We start from the raw sequence: 13,238 nt of genomic DNA on the forward strand, positions 1-13,238 counted from the left end.
CATCATCATCATTATCAATATCTCGACGTCGTTGTCGTAAATATATTATTATGATTATTATTATTATTATTATTATTATTATTATTATTATTATTATTATTATTATTATTATTATTATTATTATGATGATGATTATTATTATTATTATTATTATTATTATTATTATTATTATTATTATTATTATTATTATTATTATATTTTTATTTTTTATTTATTTATTTTATTTTTTACACCATGCATATTGTTCTATTTGTATACTATCATTTAAGCAATTTGTATAAATTATTTGGTTTCCATATTTCATTTTGACTATAGATAATATGTAATAGAATGTCATTTTTACTACTATTCTCTGCGACTCGAGACCACCCTCTTTCATACGGTATTCACCACTCGTGTTACCGTTACACACACACACAGACACACACACACACACACACACACACACACACACACACACATTTATATATATATATATATATATATATATATATATATATATATATATATATATATATATATATATCAAGGACAACTATACTGAAGAACTCCTTGATATATATATATATATATATATATATATATATATATATATATATATATATAATATATATATATATATATATATATATATATATTGGCCCACTGTAAAGGCTAGACTTGAATATAAAATAAAATTTTATCTTTTTTATTATAAATTTGTTATAGACAAGTCAGCCCCTTCATACAGTAAATATAATGTTTCATTTTATAAACTTAACAGGACCCTTAGATCTGAAAACACAAACTCACTGTTTTATTTGTCCCTAAAACTAAACTAAATCTTTCAGCGATAGAACTTTTTGCACTTTTGCCCCCGAAACTTGGAAACCACTTCCCGGATCAGTTAGATCCTCGTATTAACGTCTTTAACTTTAAGAAATATCTGAAAACGTACCTTTTTAATGAATATATCTTATAATATTAGTCCAGAGCAGACGATGGAGCACATCCTTAGAGAATGTCAGGATGGACCCAGTTGCACTGATCGTGACCTAAGAGTCTGCTTCACAGATGCCGTGGAGTGGGTTCGGTATTGGAGCGACAAGTTATGATGATGATGATGATGAGTCATTTATTATTATATTCAAAGCCTGAAAGCTGACGGAGGACAGAAGTCACTGGCGCTCCATTGTGAAGACTATATGTGTTGATAAAACACCACAGGAGATTAAGAAAATATCATCATTATTACAATGGTTTCCACGAGAGTGACCGCCACCACCAGAATATCATTCCGCCCAGACTGCCTTTTCTTGTGAAATGTCAACAACCAAAGTTGACTCATGAGTGTCAAGGTTTGTTTTGTTTTTTTGTTTTTTTTTGTTTTTGTTTTTTGTTTTTTTGGGGTTTTTTTTGTTTTGTTTATTATTATTATTGTGTGTGTGTGTGTGTGGGGGGGGGGGGTTCATATTTGAAGACCTATGAATAACCCAAATTTGTCTGAGCTCATTGTTGTAATGGAAATACAGTCCAAGCCGGTTTATTGGGACAGCTCGGTTCCCGTAAAATCGTCCCAATAGGATTCAATTGTCGTCACGTCACTTCCTTCCAAATGACGCATGATAACTTAGCAACACTGGCTCTAAACTATCGGAACAATGGCGGACGCCCGTATGAAATATTTCTCCGGCGAGCATAAAAGCGTATCCAGAGGAAAAAAAACATAAATGTGATCATGTTTTGACTTTTATACATTCTGGTCACAAGACATATGAAAATTTATAGCCAGCTTGAAGAATAAAAAGTAATGATTTTCTTTGTTTAGAACCAAGATGGCCGCCGTTGCCGGGCGCCGTGACATCAGACTACTGAATCCAATTAAGCGGCGGTCATAAAATTGAAAAAAAATTGTCAGATTTACCATAGACACTTTGTATTTTTCCAGACTTGTGACTGGTGCAACGTCTAATGAAAGATCCCTTTGTATATCAGTTATTGCAGCAAAGTTTATCAAACAGTGATATTTCACGTCTCAAAGAAAAACAATGACACCTTAATCTACCTCTAACAATGAGAAATAAATCTAATCGCCCAAAACAATTACTCAATTTGCATGAGTAGGCAACAGATCAAGAATGCGATGTCTACCCATTCATCTCATAGAACAAACAAACCATAATTTGGTGGTGTCAGCTTCGAACAAAGCCATCACTCATTATCCATCGCAACAATGGCATGCGAACCTAGCATCGTGGCCATTGACCCATGACCACATAATATATAACATAGGACTAGTAGTCTGTGCATAACCATGAACGTAACGATGGCAGTCGATAGACAATAACAGGGGATACGGTAAATTCTATTGTTCACACCTCTGTGATGAACAGTACGACCACACACTGGGTTGACCGTTAAACGAATTTGCATTTTATGAACCACCGTTTTGAATTATTGTAGACAATAGAAAAGCTCTTTATTGGGGACGGTCATTGTCAAATTTTGTCCCCATTAAGCGGCGGGGAATTGGAAAAGGTATGAATATTTATATTATATAAAAAATTCCGTTCCAAAGGAATCGCCCCGATAAAGCGGAAGTCCCAATTAAGTGGCGTTCCCAATACCGGCTTGGACTGTACTCTCAAGCCAACGAAACATTTTAATATTGTCCATTATAACAATGTTAAAGCAAGCTTATAATAAATTGTGTTCTGTTATCAGACTTGTTGATATGTGTCACCAATACCTCACAATGAGAGTCCGTGTGAGAGTTCAAAACATTCTATGTAATTTATGAACCATGTTGATAGACCGTCTCACGACCAACGTTGTGACCGATCGCGTCAAACTGGTCTTATATCGGGGTGATTCCAATTATCAGAATTGGGGCGTTTCTATTTTTCTAAGTTTCAGGAACAAATCTCACTCTCCGTAATGTAGAATTTAGTTTTAACTCATGTTTCACAGGTTAAGCTTAAAATTAAATTTTAAGTAGGCTATCAGAATCGTCTCGCCATAAACACCGTTTTCAGGCTATCGGTCATATTAATTTACGGTCTTCCATGGGATGTGGTAATCATTTTTATGAGGGTTCGTATAGTGACCATAAACAAAACAAAACACCCCCCTCCAAAAAAAAAAAAAAAACAACAACAAAAAGAAAAAAAAAAAAACCAAACAAACAAACAAACAAACAAAACATGATTGTAGTTTTTAAAAATCACTGAAGTTGTAGGACTTGGAAAATAAACTGTATATAGTTTGGCATTATTTAAGATTTATACATATTAAGTACATATGTATTTCGTTGATGTGAGGATACTGCAATTAACTATTCAAAATCTTCTACGTCGATTGTCTCAAAAGAGTGGTAAATGAACAAACAGTTAACATTTCCCTAATTTAGGAAATAAAATCATTGTAATGTCTGGTTGTTCATGAAGAGCGGGATTTTTAACAGGCTATATTGTGATATATTCTCTATCACGACAATATAGATGTTGAACTTAATTAAAAACTTAGGCACCCTGAAATGAGGATACAAATCAAATCTTGATAATAAGCTGGTTTTGTATTTCAAAAGACCCTAAAAACAATATTGGTCCTCATGGCATGCCTGAATTAAAGTGTAAAAATGCATTTCTGTATAAAGATAACACTTTAATTACACACTTTGTTCAGAAAAGCTTGGCGGCTGTGACTGGAACGAGTCATAAAGTAGGTCAACATTGTGGAAGATGTGAGATGTTTATGCTGTTCCAATGATTGTACATTTTTCTCAATTTACATTACTTTTCTTCTCCAGTTTTGTATATGTGGTACAATACAAAAAAAAAATACAATTATATTTCTATTATACAATCAATAATGAATTATTAAAACACAATATACTGCATTTAAGAAGGAAACTATTTTAAACAAAAACAAATCGTACAAGGGAGTGTGTTTGTATGCCACAATAACTGGAATACCTTTCCGATTCATCTGTCAGTCTACTTTTCGGGGAGTGGGGAGTGCTGTTCCTTCATTGTTCGTTTATAATGGTTAACTTTGTGTTCTGTATACAGTATTTTGTGTGAATAAAGAGCAAGATGGAGGACAGGGATAGAGAAAGATTCTCATCAGGATATTCTCAAGGCAATATTCAAGTAACACCCCCGGGTTTAGAAGCTATTTACTCAGCTTGCCGCAAGTTGTATCCAGACCAACCCAACCCTCTTCAAGTTACAGCACTGGTAAAATACTGGTGAGTATCATCAATATCAATACTTTATTTGAATATAAATAAATAAAAGTGTGATGAGTAGATACAATTTCTGACCGTTTTAGATTTTGAATTATACTGATTTTATAAACAGGAGAATTCAGACCTGCCAACTCTCCCGAGTAGCCTTTTTTCTTTCTTTTTTTTTTTTAAATGTGTTTTCACCGTTTTCCCTAAATTATTAGACCTTAGAGACGTCTGGTCTATCTACAATTTTCCCTATTTTGATTGTGTTTTTCTATTCTAAAAAAAAAACATCATCATTATCAATATATCATCATCATCATCATCATCATCAATTCAACAACAACAAGAACAGCATCTTCATTATTATTATTATTATCACTTCCACCATCACCACCATTAACATTATTTATTTAGGTAGCGTCAATTGCCAAGGACCTTGACATGAAGTGATGTATTGCCACAGAGTGATGTTATTAATATTAATAGATACACTCTTTTACTTTTACTCTTCTTTCTCTCTCTCTCTCTGTGTCATTTTCTCTTTTCCCTCTCTGTGCCATTTTTTCCTCTGTGTATTTCTGTCATTTCCACCTCCCTCTCTCTCTCTCTCTCTCTCTCTCTCTCTCTCTCTCTCTCTCTCTCTCTCTCTCTCTCTCTCTCTCTCTCTCTCTCATATTTCCTCTTTTTGTCACGGACCTTTGCCAGTTGGTAAATCGTCAACTATTTACTATTAACTGCCACGGATTGATCTTGTTGCACAAATGTTTTACGTTAATTGTTCCTTATTAAGACGATGTGCAGTATATTTCCTTTAAATAAAGGAAATCTTACTTTTCTTTTTTAATCTAGGACTTGGCAGAGATTTGCCACTTCGTCATTCTGTTGTCTTTTTTGCTGAATCCAAAATCAACAGTAATTTTTTGTTTTGATATTATTTTAACTTGATTTGGAATTCGTGAAAAGACATTTAAAAAAAGCAAATGCCAACAAATGTTGACTCGATCCTTTCCACAACGATTGACAAGGAATGAGTGAATGGAAGAAAGTAGAAAGTGACGTGATTCGAGATTCGTATGCGCGCAAATGGAGGCTCGACTGAAATCACCACAAGCAGCTGAAGAGTTCCAATTAGACTCCTTGGCAGTTGATGAACCGTCAACTACCAAGGACTCACTCCTTGGCAATGGACACTTCCTTATATTTTGGTCTATATATTTATTATCATTAATTAATCACCATCACCACCATCATCCTAATCATCACCACCAACACTACCATCGTCATTAACATAACACCACAACCACCACTAGGCTACCATCATCATCATCATTACCACAACTACATCAGCATCACAACCACTATCACCACCACCATCATCATCTTCCTTCGTCATCATCATCACATCTTCATTTGAATTTGAGTCTCAGGTTTTTCCAAACAATTTTCCCTTAATGTTGTCTCTGAAGAGTGGCAGGTCTGAGAACGTTTAACTACAGGAGTGCCCGGACAACATATAAAGTGAATTGGTGAATTGAGAGAGCATATATTATTATTAATTATTATTATTATTATTATTATTATTATTATTATTATTATTATTATTATTATTATTATTATTATTATTATTATTATTATTATTATTCTTACAGTCCACTTCTGTTAATCACCATTAGGCCAAACTCTTTCCAATAATGCAACATTCCAATTAACTGATTCCGCTTGTGGCCTCCATTGGAACAACCTACCAGTTCTACAATTTTTTTGTTTTTATTTTTCAGTGATTATATTATATTCATATATAGTAAAAGAGCATCCTTTTAGTTGTCTGTCTAAAATTTTATGTTCCATTCTTCGCTACATTTATAATATTACATTTGCAGTACAGTCATGTTGGTTGTTGAAAAATGTGTTACCCTATCTGAATCCTATTCCACAATAATCCACAAAACGTACAATTTGAATCAACGTGCATAACACATTAAAATCAAATCAACCTTTGCGCCATTTCTTTTGCTCTCATTAATTATTTGTGCTCCTCAAGAAGGTCAAATCGCTACGGTATAAATTACCTTTTATTAAAGATGGTGGTGATAGACTCAATGTCATTTTTGAATTAGTGATTTTCCTGTTCATTTGAAGACATGGGATGACTACATTCTAGTTCCTTTCACTTTCAATGAGAATATTCATATTTTTGATTACTTGGAAAGAAAAAAGTTCTTTAAAATGTTTGCTGAAGCTCTGAAACTGAAATCGTTCCAAATAATCGGCTTGCATTCTGATTAACCAGTATAAATTATACAAGTACAAGATAAATATATTTTATTGACTGTACTGGAAAGAAAAATCTTCTGAACCTCTTGACGTTGTCGTTGGATCAACAAAAAATTGAACTGAAATAATAACAATAATGTCATGTAAAATTATATGGCTTGTTACTCAATATATGCAAAGCTTGTTCTAGGACTGGTAGTGATAGGTACTTGTGGTTTTATATCCGTACTTGTGGTTTTATATCTGTCTGAAAAGTTGAAATCAACCTCCTTCACCTTTGATCTCAACTAATGTCTTTTCACTCTTTTTCCTCTCTCTCTCTCTCTCTCTCTCTCTCTCTCTCTCTCTCTCTCTCTCTCTCTCTCTCTCTCTCTCTCTCTCACACACACAGGCACCCACTCACACTACCTGCTCTTCATTACAATCAACCAAAGGCATCCTTATTTTTATCAACTCTCTGCACTTGTTGTCGTTGCTAAGAAAAGAGAGAAGTAACTTATTAAGGAGCCATACTTGAACTTGAACAGACTTTTGATGGATCTTTTTAAGTGATCTTATGTTTCTGACATTCACACTATTATCTAGCAAGCAGAATATAAAATCAGATCTGATTCAGAGTGATATGGAGTGAGCCATGAAAAAATTGTGCATATCACATGGAGCAGAAATCAAAATCTAATTAGAATTACCAATCATAAAGATTTCCAGTTGACGATTTGAAAATTACAACAGACTTACTCCAGGGCAATTGATACTCCCTTTTATTCAAGACTTTCATCAATAGCCTTCTGCCTCTGCAATTCTAATATTTTCAATCAAATCTTTTGCTGTCTCCCATTTGAAAATGGCCTGAATGTTGAAATTATTCATCATATATGGCTTCCATGCCTCACAATTTAGTGTTTAAGTAAGGATACTTTATTTACTGGGTTTTTTTTTTTTTTGGGGGGGGGGGGGGGGGGGGGGGGGCAGTTACAAATTTAGAGTGTCAATTGCATTGAGCTTAAACACATTGATGGGATTGTATGGTATTAATCTTAGCATTTGGTTGATCTTTGTTTATCCAATCCAGTCCATACTGTTGTAGCTTCAATATTGAAGATTGGCGCAACACTTGTGTGGTGTTGGATGATGCTAGGATATGGCCCTGTATCACAATAATTATGTCCTCCAGTGACAGAAATATTTTCTACTTGACAAGTTAATTTTTCATACCTGTCAGAATTTCTCAAGTTGTTGGGGAGGGAATTCTCTATGGCCATATATATTGTACTCGTTGAAAATTGACTGGATTTGTGCATTCATCGGGAATGGGGGAGCCGAAAGCAGTGCTCTTTTCTTGGGTTTCTTTGGGGTTGTGGTTTGTTTTAGTTTACCTTTAAGGAAGATCTTCAGTTTATGTTTGCTCCTTCCCTCTTTTTATGTTATCCAGTTCTCTACTATCATTTTTGTTACACTTTTTCTGTTGTCATAGTTGTCAAAAATGGGTGTGTTTGTGTAGTTTTGTGATCTTGTAAATAACAATAAAATTTAACAGCAACATCATTTTAATTAAATAAGACAGTGGATGTTTTGGGTTTCCCCTTTGTCAACAAAACAAAAATAATGAAACTCCTAGGACGAATCTTACGATCTTATGGTATGACACTTACTTGCCTCCTTATTAGGTCCTTGGTTCGAGTCCCACTGAGGCAGTGTGATCTTTCCCTTGGAAAAGGCTCTTTACTCACATTCCCTCACCATAAAAAAAGTTGTCCCTTCAGAGCTACCAGGCTCATGAAGCCGGAGTTTATCCCGGTTTCTATAGCGTGAAACGGACAATAGCAATTGCTTGCTACCCTTTGGATAGGATGCTAGTCTATTGCAAAGTACTTCCACCAGATCTAACAGACCCAGCTACCCATTCACTGCTGGGTGGACAGGAGGTCAGAAAAAAATCTCAACTGCAACCGGGGTTGATCACGGTCCCTTTGCTTGTGAAGCGGGTGCTCTACCAAATGAGCTATCGGGACCCCCTCCCTCATGTAAAATGAATACCTGGTTGGTAACAGTGTTGTCTCTGTGGAAGGAAAATTGCTTTATTATTTCTTAATATTATTGTCTAACAAGGATCGTGTGTTGTCTTGCATATTGAGTATTGCTAAAAATAAAAGCTTTGGATACCCTGTAAAAAGGTCTCTGACCTTGAGTGAGCACATTTAAGTGAAATTGCTCCGTTTAAAAGATACTTTTTATTTTTTTACATTTTATTTATTATGATCGTGTGGGAGAGAGAGAGAGAGAGAGAGAGAGAGAGAGAGAGAGAGAGAGAGAGAGAGAGAGAGAGAGAGAGAGAGAGAGAGAGAGAGAGAGAGAGAGGGGATGGGGGGGGGGGAATCATGAACCTCAGAGAGATTGTTTTGGTGGGGGGGGGGGGGGGGGGGGGGGGGTAATATGGCTTGGGTCTATCGCTGTCCAGAAACGAGCTTCTTCATGGTAAAGAACATAGCTGTGTGTATCCTGGAAACCCCACCTATTTACACATTATTAAATGTCATTATTAATATTATTTTTTTAAATGCGGATGCTGTCTCTGTGACAATTGACAGTCTGTCAAATTTGACGGCTCTGTGGCAATGGAAATAGTAAAGCATACTGATTGCCCTATTTGTGTGAAAAGATCGGCTGAGACTGAGTCAATTGGATTACCTGGCATTGGCAGCTTGCTAAAAGAAGGATCTTGAAATCACACTTTTGTTGTTATAACATCATTTTGATATTAAGATGCTTTTGATTTTGAGTTTTGTATTTCAGGGTTTGTTAGTCGTTATGATTTTACCCTTTGGATAGGTACCCAGTCAATCGCATAGTACTCACTTCCAAGTCTTACAAACTCAATTACCCACTCTCTAAAAATCTGAAAAGGTTTATGTATTTAAAGCTGAAGGAGAAAACTCGAGAACAAATCATCTTTAAAAGAATATACCTGTCTCGACCGTGGATCGAACCTCAGACCTCAATATGGTGATGTGTCAGGGTGGTTCAGATGATTGGGATTGATTTTGAATTCAGGATTATAATTTTTTGATTGTTTGATTTATTTACTTATTATTTCCCTTCCCTCTTGTAGTCCTTATTAGGAATATCCTACTATAAAAAAGAACAAACAAAACAACATTTACCCCATTGGCAGTGAGACTTGATGTTCGGTAGAACAACTATGTGCAGTTTCCCACTTTCCAGAAGTTATCTAGAGTATTAATAATAGTTCATCATCTCAATTGTTCAAAAAGTGGGAGTTAATGCAGTTAAAATGGACGGCAATCGTAAAAAAGTGTTTCTCCTTTTTCACTTTTTGTCACCATCAACACTGGTAATAAGAAGGATCTAAATTAGTTGTCCATGTGTTTGAGTCATTGACCATGATATTGCAAAATGTGCTCAAAATGACGTACGTAATATAAAGTGTCCATAGTTTTCGAAATATCCAACATCATACATTTAGCTTGACAGTGGATAGATATGTTTACAACTTTTACAAACAAAGCAGTATATTTACATTTAGTGAAAAATATCCAACCATTGGATATCAACAAATCATGTGATTGATGACTAGGTTGGAGGAAAACTTGAACGTAGCTCCCATTGTGGCATATTAGAAATGAATAGCATATTGCGGCTATTCATGCAAGTGGAATCATATTTGGATATTTAACACTAAGCCTGGAGTTTCTGTATCGATAAAGAGAGAACACTGTATAGCATTTTCTGTCAGATCTGACAAATTCAGATGTCAATTATTCATTGTGTTAACTTTAACATACATTTATAAAATGTACTGATATTCAATCATTTAAAAGAAAAAACTAAAATAAGTCGAAATCATGGTGTTGAATAATACATTTGCAAATTTTGTTTGTTGTATTTATGGACGGAAGTAGTTTACAAAGAGAATTCTGAAGAGAGGCCGTAAATTTGTCGCTGGGAATTATTAAATTACTGGTATTTCGATCAACATTAAAAAAAAAAAATTCAGTTTTACGGTATCCCCGACTACCCATTGCCTGCAGGTAAAAATGCACTGCGTGGTAAGATAGGTTTATTGGGAGTTTTGCTCATTTCGTGTCATCTATCCATTATCTGACCATACTCATTGTCGCTTGACTTCCACCGAAGTCAAAGCGACGCCATAACCACAGGGTTCAGTTTCTTCATCATGTATTGCACCGAAGGCCACGATTGCACACTGTACCTGCAAAGAATATTATGGTAGCCTTGATTGCACATCAAAGAGCACCCGTGCGGGCACGTACCGCGCAAAATAGATATTGACCGACTGCAACGTCTGTTTAACTACAACAGAAGTCTGTTCTGTGTTGATATTACTGACCCCCCAGATGTTTAATCGCCCAGCTGTGGGGGAGGGCTTAGTAATGGCGTCATGGTACCACCGCCACCTTGCCTTTTGTTTCCGGCGCCGTCTTTCGCGTATTGAATTAATTCCTCCGTTTCCTGAAGGCTTGAATGGGCACTGTTATCAGAAAGAAATGTAGCGCCCCCCCACTGCTGAGAGAGGGGTGAGAAAGAGAGAGAGAGAGAGAGAGAGAGAGAGAGAGAGAGAGAGAGAGAGAGAGAGAGAGAGAGAGAGAGAGAGAGAGAGAGAGAGAGAGAGAGTACTGAAAACGTCTCATATAATATACTCCGTCTGCCTTCTGCCACAACGAAATTAAAAATAAAATAAAATGAATAAACTACAATTTGCTCGGTACGTAACGCTTGACCGACCCGCTCTGCATTTTTTAACTTTTCCATCCAAAAGTTATCATGTTCATTTATATGTCACCGTATTCGACCCTGGTGCGAATGGTATTTAGTCAGATTCAGACCGGGGAATGGTTCAGTCAGTTCAAAAGATGATTTATAATAATGCGAGTAAAGTCCCTAAAGACGACTTGTAGTTTGTCCCATGAAGCGGAACTTTTGTTTCAAATGGCTAGCTGGAATGAATAAAGCTCTGTGGAGCCCATTAAAAAAAAAGAAGAAAAAAAAAGAACAACAAAACAAACAAGCAAAAAAAAAACAAAAAAAAAACAAAAAAAAAAAAAAACCCCAGAAAACAACTTTATCCATCCCTAAGGTAATTTAATCTTTAGACTGGAATAACCCTAGGAAGGGAGAATAGGCGGGATGACGTGTTCAAGATCACATTACAAGGCGCCCAGGAATCGAACTCGTTACTTCATACCATAGAGCTATGCCGCGATACCCCAATGTCAATCATTTTTCAATAAGATTGGAATCTTAGACAAGCGGGTGGTTATCCCGCTTACTCGTAACCAAGTCTGACTCGTCTTAACTCGCCTCTACGGCTATGATTGGTTGATTAGCTGTCTTTATCAGTCTCCGGTGGTCCCCCCGGACTATGAACAGCCAGGTTCTACTACTGTCGTTTGAGTACGTGGGGGGTCCCGCCTGTCTTGTTATGTTTGGCTGACAGTTAGGTGGGTTCACACTCAAAAGCCCGCCTAACAATGACATCCTACCGCGCCAATGTTCGCACGGGCGAGCCGGGGTGGGGGGTACTTTATATTATTACTACATACTTTTTTTTTTCTTCTTCTACTTCAAAAAGACGCACATTATCCAACAAAACTACCTAAGACGTTATCAAGTTGTTTGAGTGTCGATCGTGTGGTGGTTTAATATTAAAGACAAGTGGGGGTCTAGTATAGACTATCTGTAAGCTACTTATTCTGAGACCTAGTGTCAATGTCTCTGTGTGGGGCTGTTTTTTAGCGGAATGATTGTTCTCAAGTGAGAATTGAATAATGTGACTAAAATATCTCCCCCCCCCCTCACACACACACACACACACACACACACACACACACACACACACCTGTCACAATTTACTTACCTCCTTATGGAAGTAATCATGAAAATCGAGTAATTTCACATTGAAACGAGTTATCAGGCCTTTGAAGTCATCCATGGTATTACGTTTTTTTTTTTTAATACAAACATTGTGGATTCTAACCTTTAAATTAGAGACTGTATTTTTTAAAATGTAGGTCTCCCATGCAGTCCTTCAGAGCCATTAGACAATGGAGTGGAGTTTATCCCGGTTTCTATAGCGTGAAACGGACTATAGCAATTATTTTTTTCCTTGCTGTCCTTTAGGTGGGACGCTAGTCTATCGCAAAGTACTTTTCGCCAGATCCAAAAGACCCAGCTACCCAATCACTATTGTGTGGACAGAGGGATCAGAAACGGAGATCCCCAGATCTCCATATAAAATACTATACCTATAATATTTCATGATTATTATTATTATTATTATTTATTATTTTTTTCTTAATGTTTGAAGTTTGGCATATCAAATTTGATCATTATTCCACTGTATTATTTTCCATCTGATACACTTTTGATACATATTTCAAGTTCTGTCGGCCTCTCTCTCTCTCTCTCTCTCTCTCTCTCTCTCTCTCTCTCTCTCTCTCTCTCTCTCTCTCTCTCTCTCTCTCTCTCTCTCTCTCTCTCTCTCTCTCTCTCTCTCTCTCTCTCGAGACAGGGGGAAATCACAAGGGTGTAGATAAAAATGGGATCATAGATTAGAATCCCTTCTAAGCCAATGATTTACCGAGTCCTTAATTTTATAAACTTGTTTTGCCATATACCTTTTAATGAGCAGTTGACCCAGACCCGGACATGATTGTAGTTTAGCTGACGATGACAATTAAAAAAATACTTTATTTATTTATTTGTGTATTTA

At 36.0% G+C, this 13,238-nt stretch overlaps 1 protein-coding gene across 1 annotated transcript in view; it reads left to right on the top strand.

Annotated features, from left to right (window-relative positions):
• The first annotated feature begins 3,959 nt into the window (after positions 1-3,959).
• LOC144964942 (suppressor of fused homolog) overlaps positions 3,960-13,238 on the top strand; it is a 24,130-nt gene continuing 14,851 nt past the window's right edge. Inside the window, exon 1 of the mRNA XM_078899747.1 lies at positions 3,960-4,228. Coding sequence (XP_078755873.1) covers positions 4,074-4,228 — 155 coding nt within the window. The 5' untranslated portion in view covers positions 3,960-4,073. The remainder of the gene's footprint in view (positions 4,229-13,238) is intronic.

This window comes from Berghia stephanieae, chromosome 2, assembly GCF_034508935.2.
Source record: "Berghia stephanieae isolate SIO BIC M18660-M18661 chromosome 2, UCSD_Bste_1.3, whole genome shotgun sequence".
Taxonomy (NCBI): domain Eukaryota; kingdom Metazoa; phylum Mollusca; class Gastropoda; order Nudibranchia; family Aeolidiidae; genus Berghia; species Berghia stephanieae.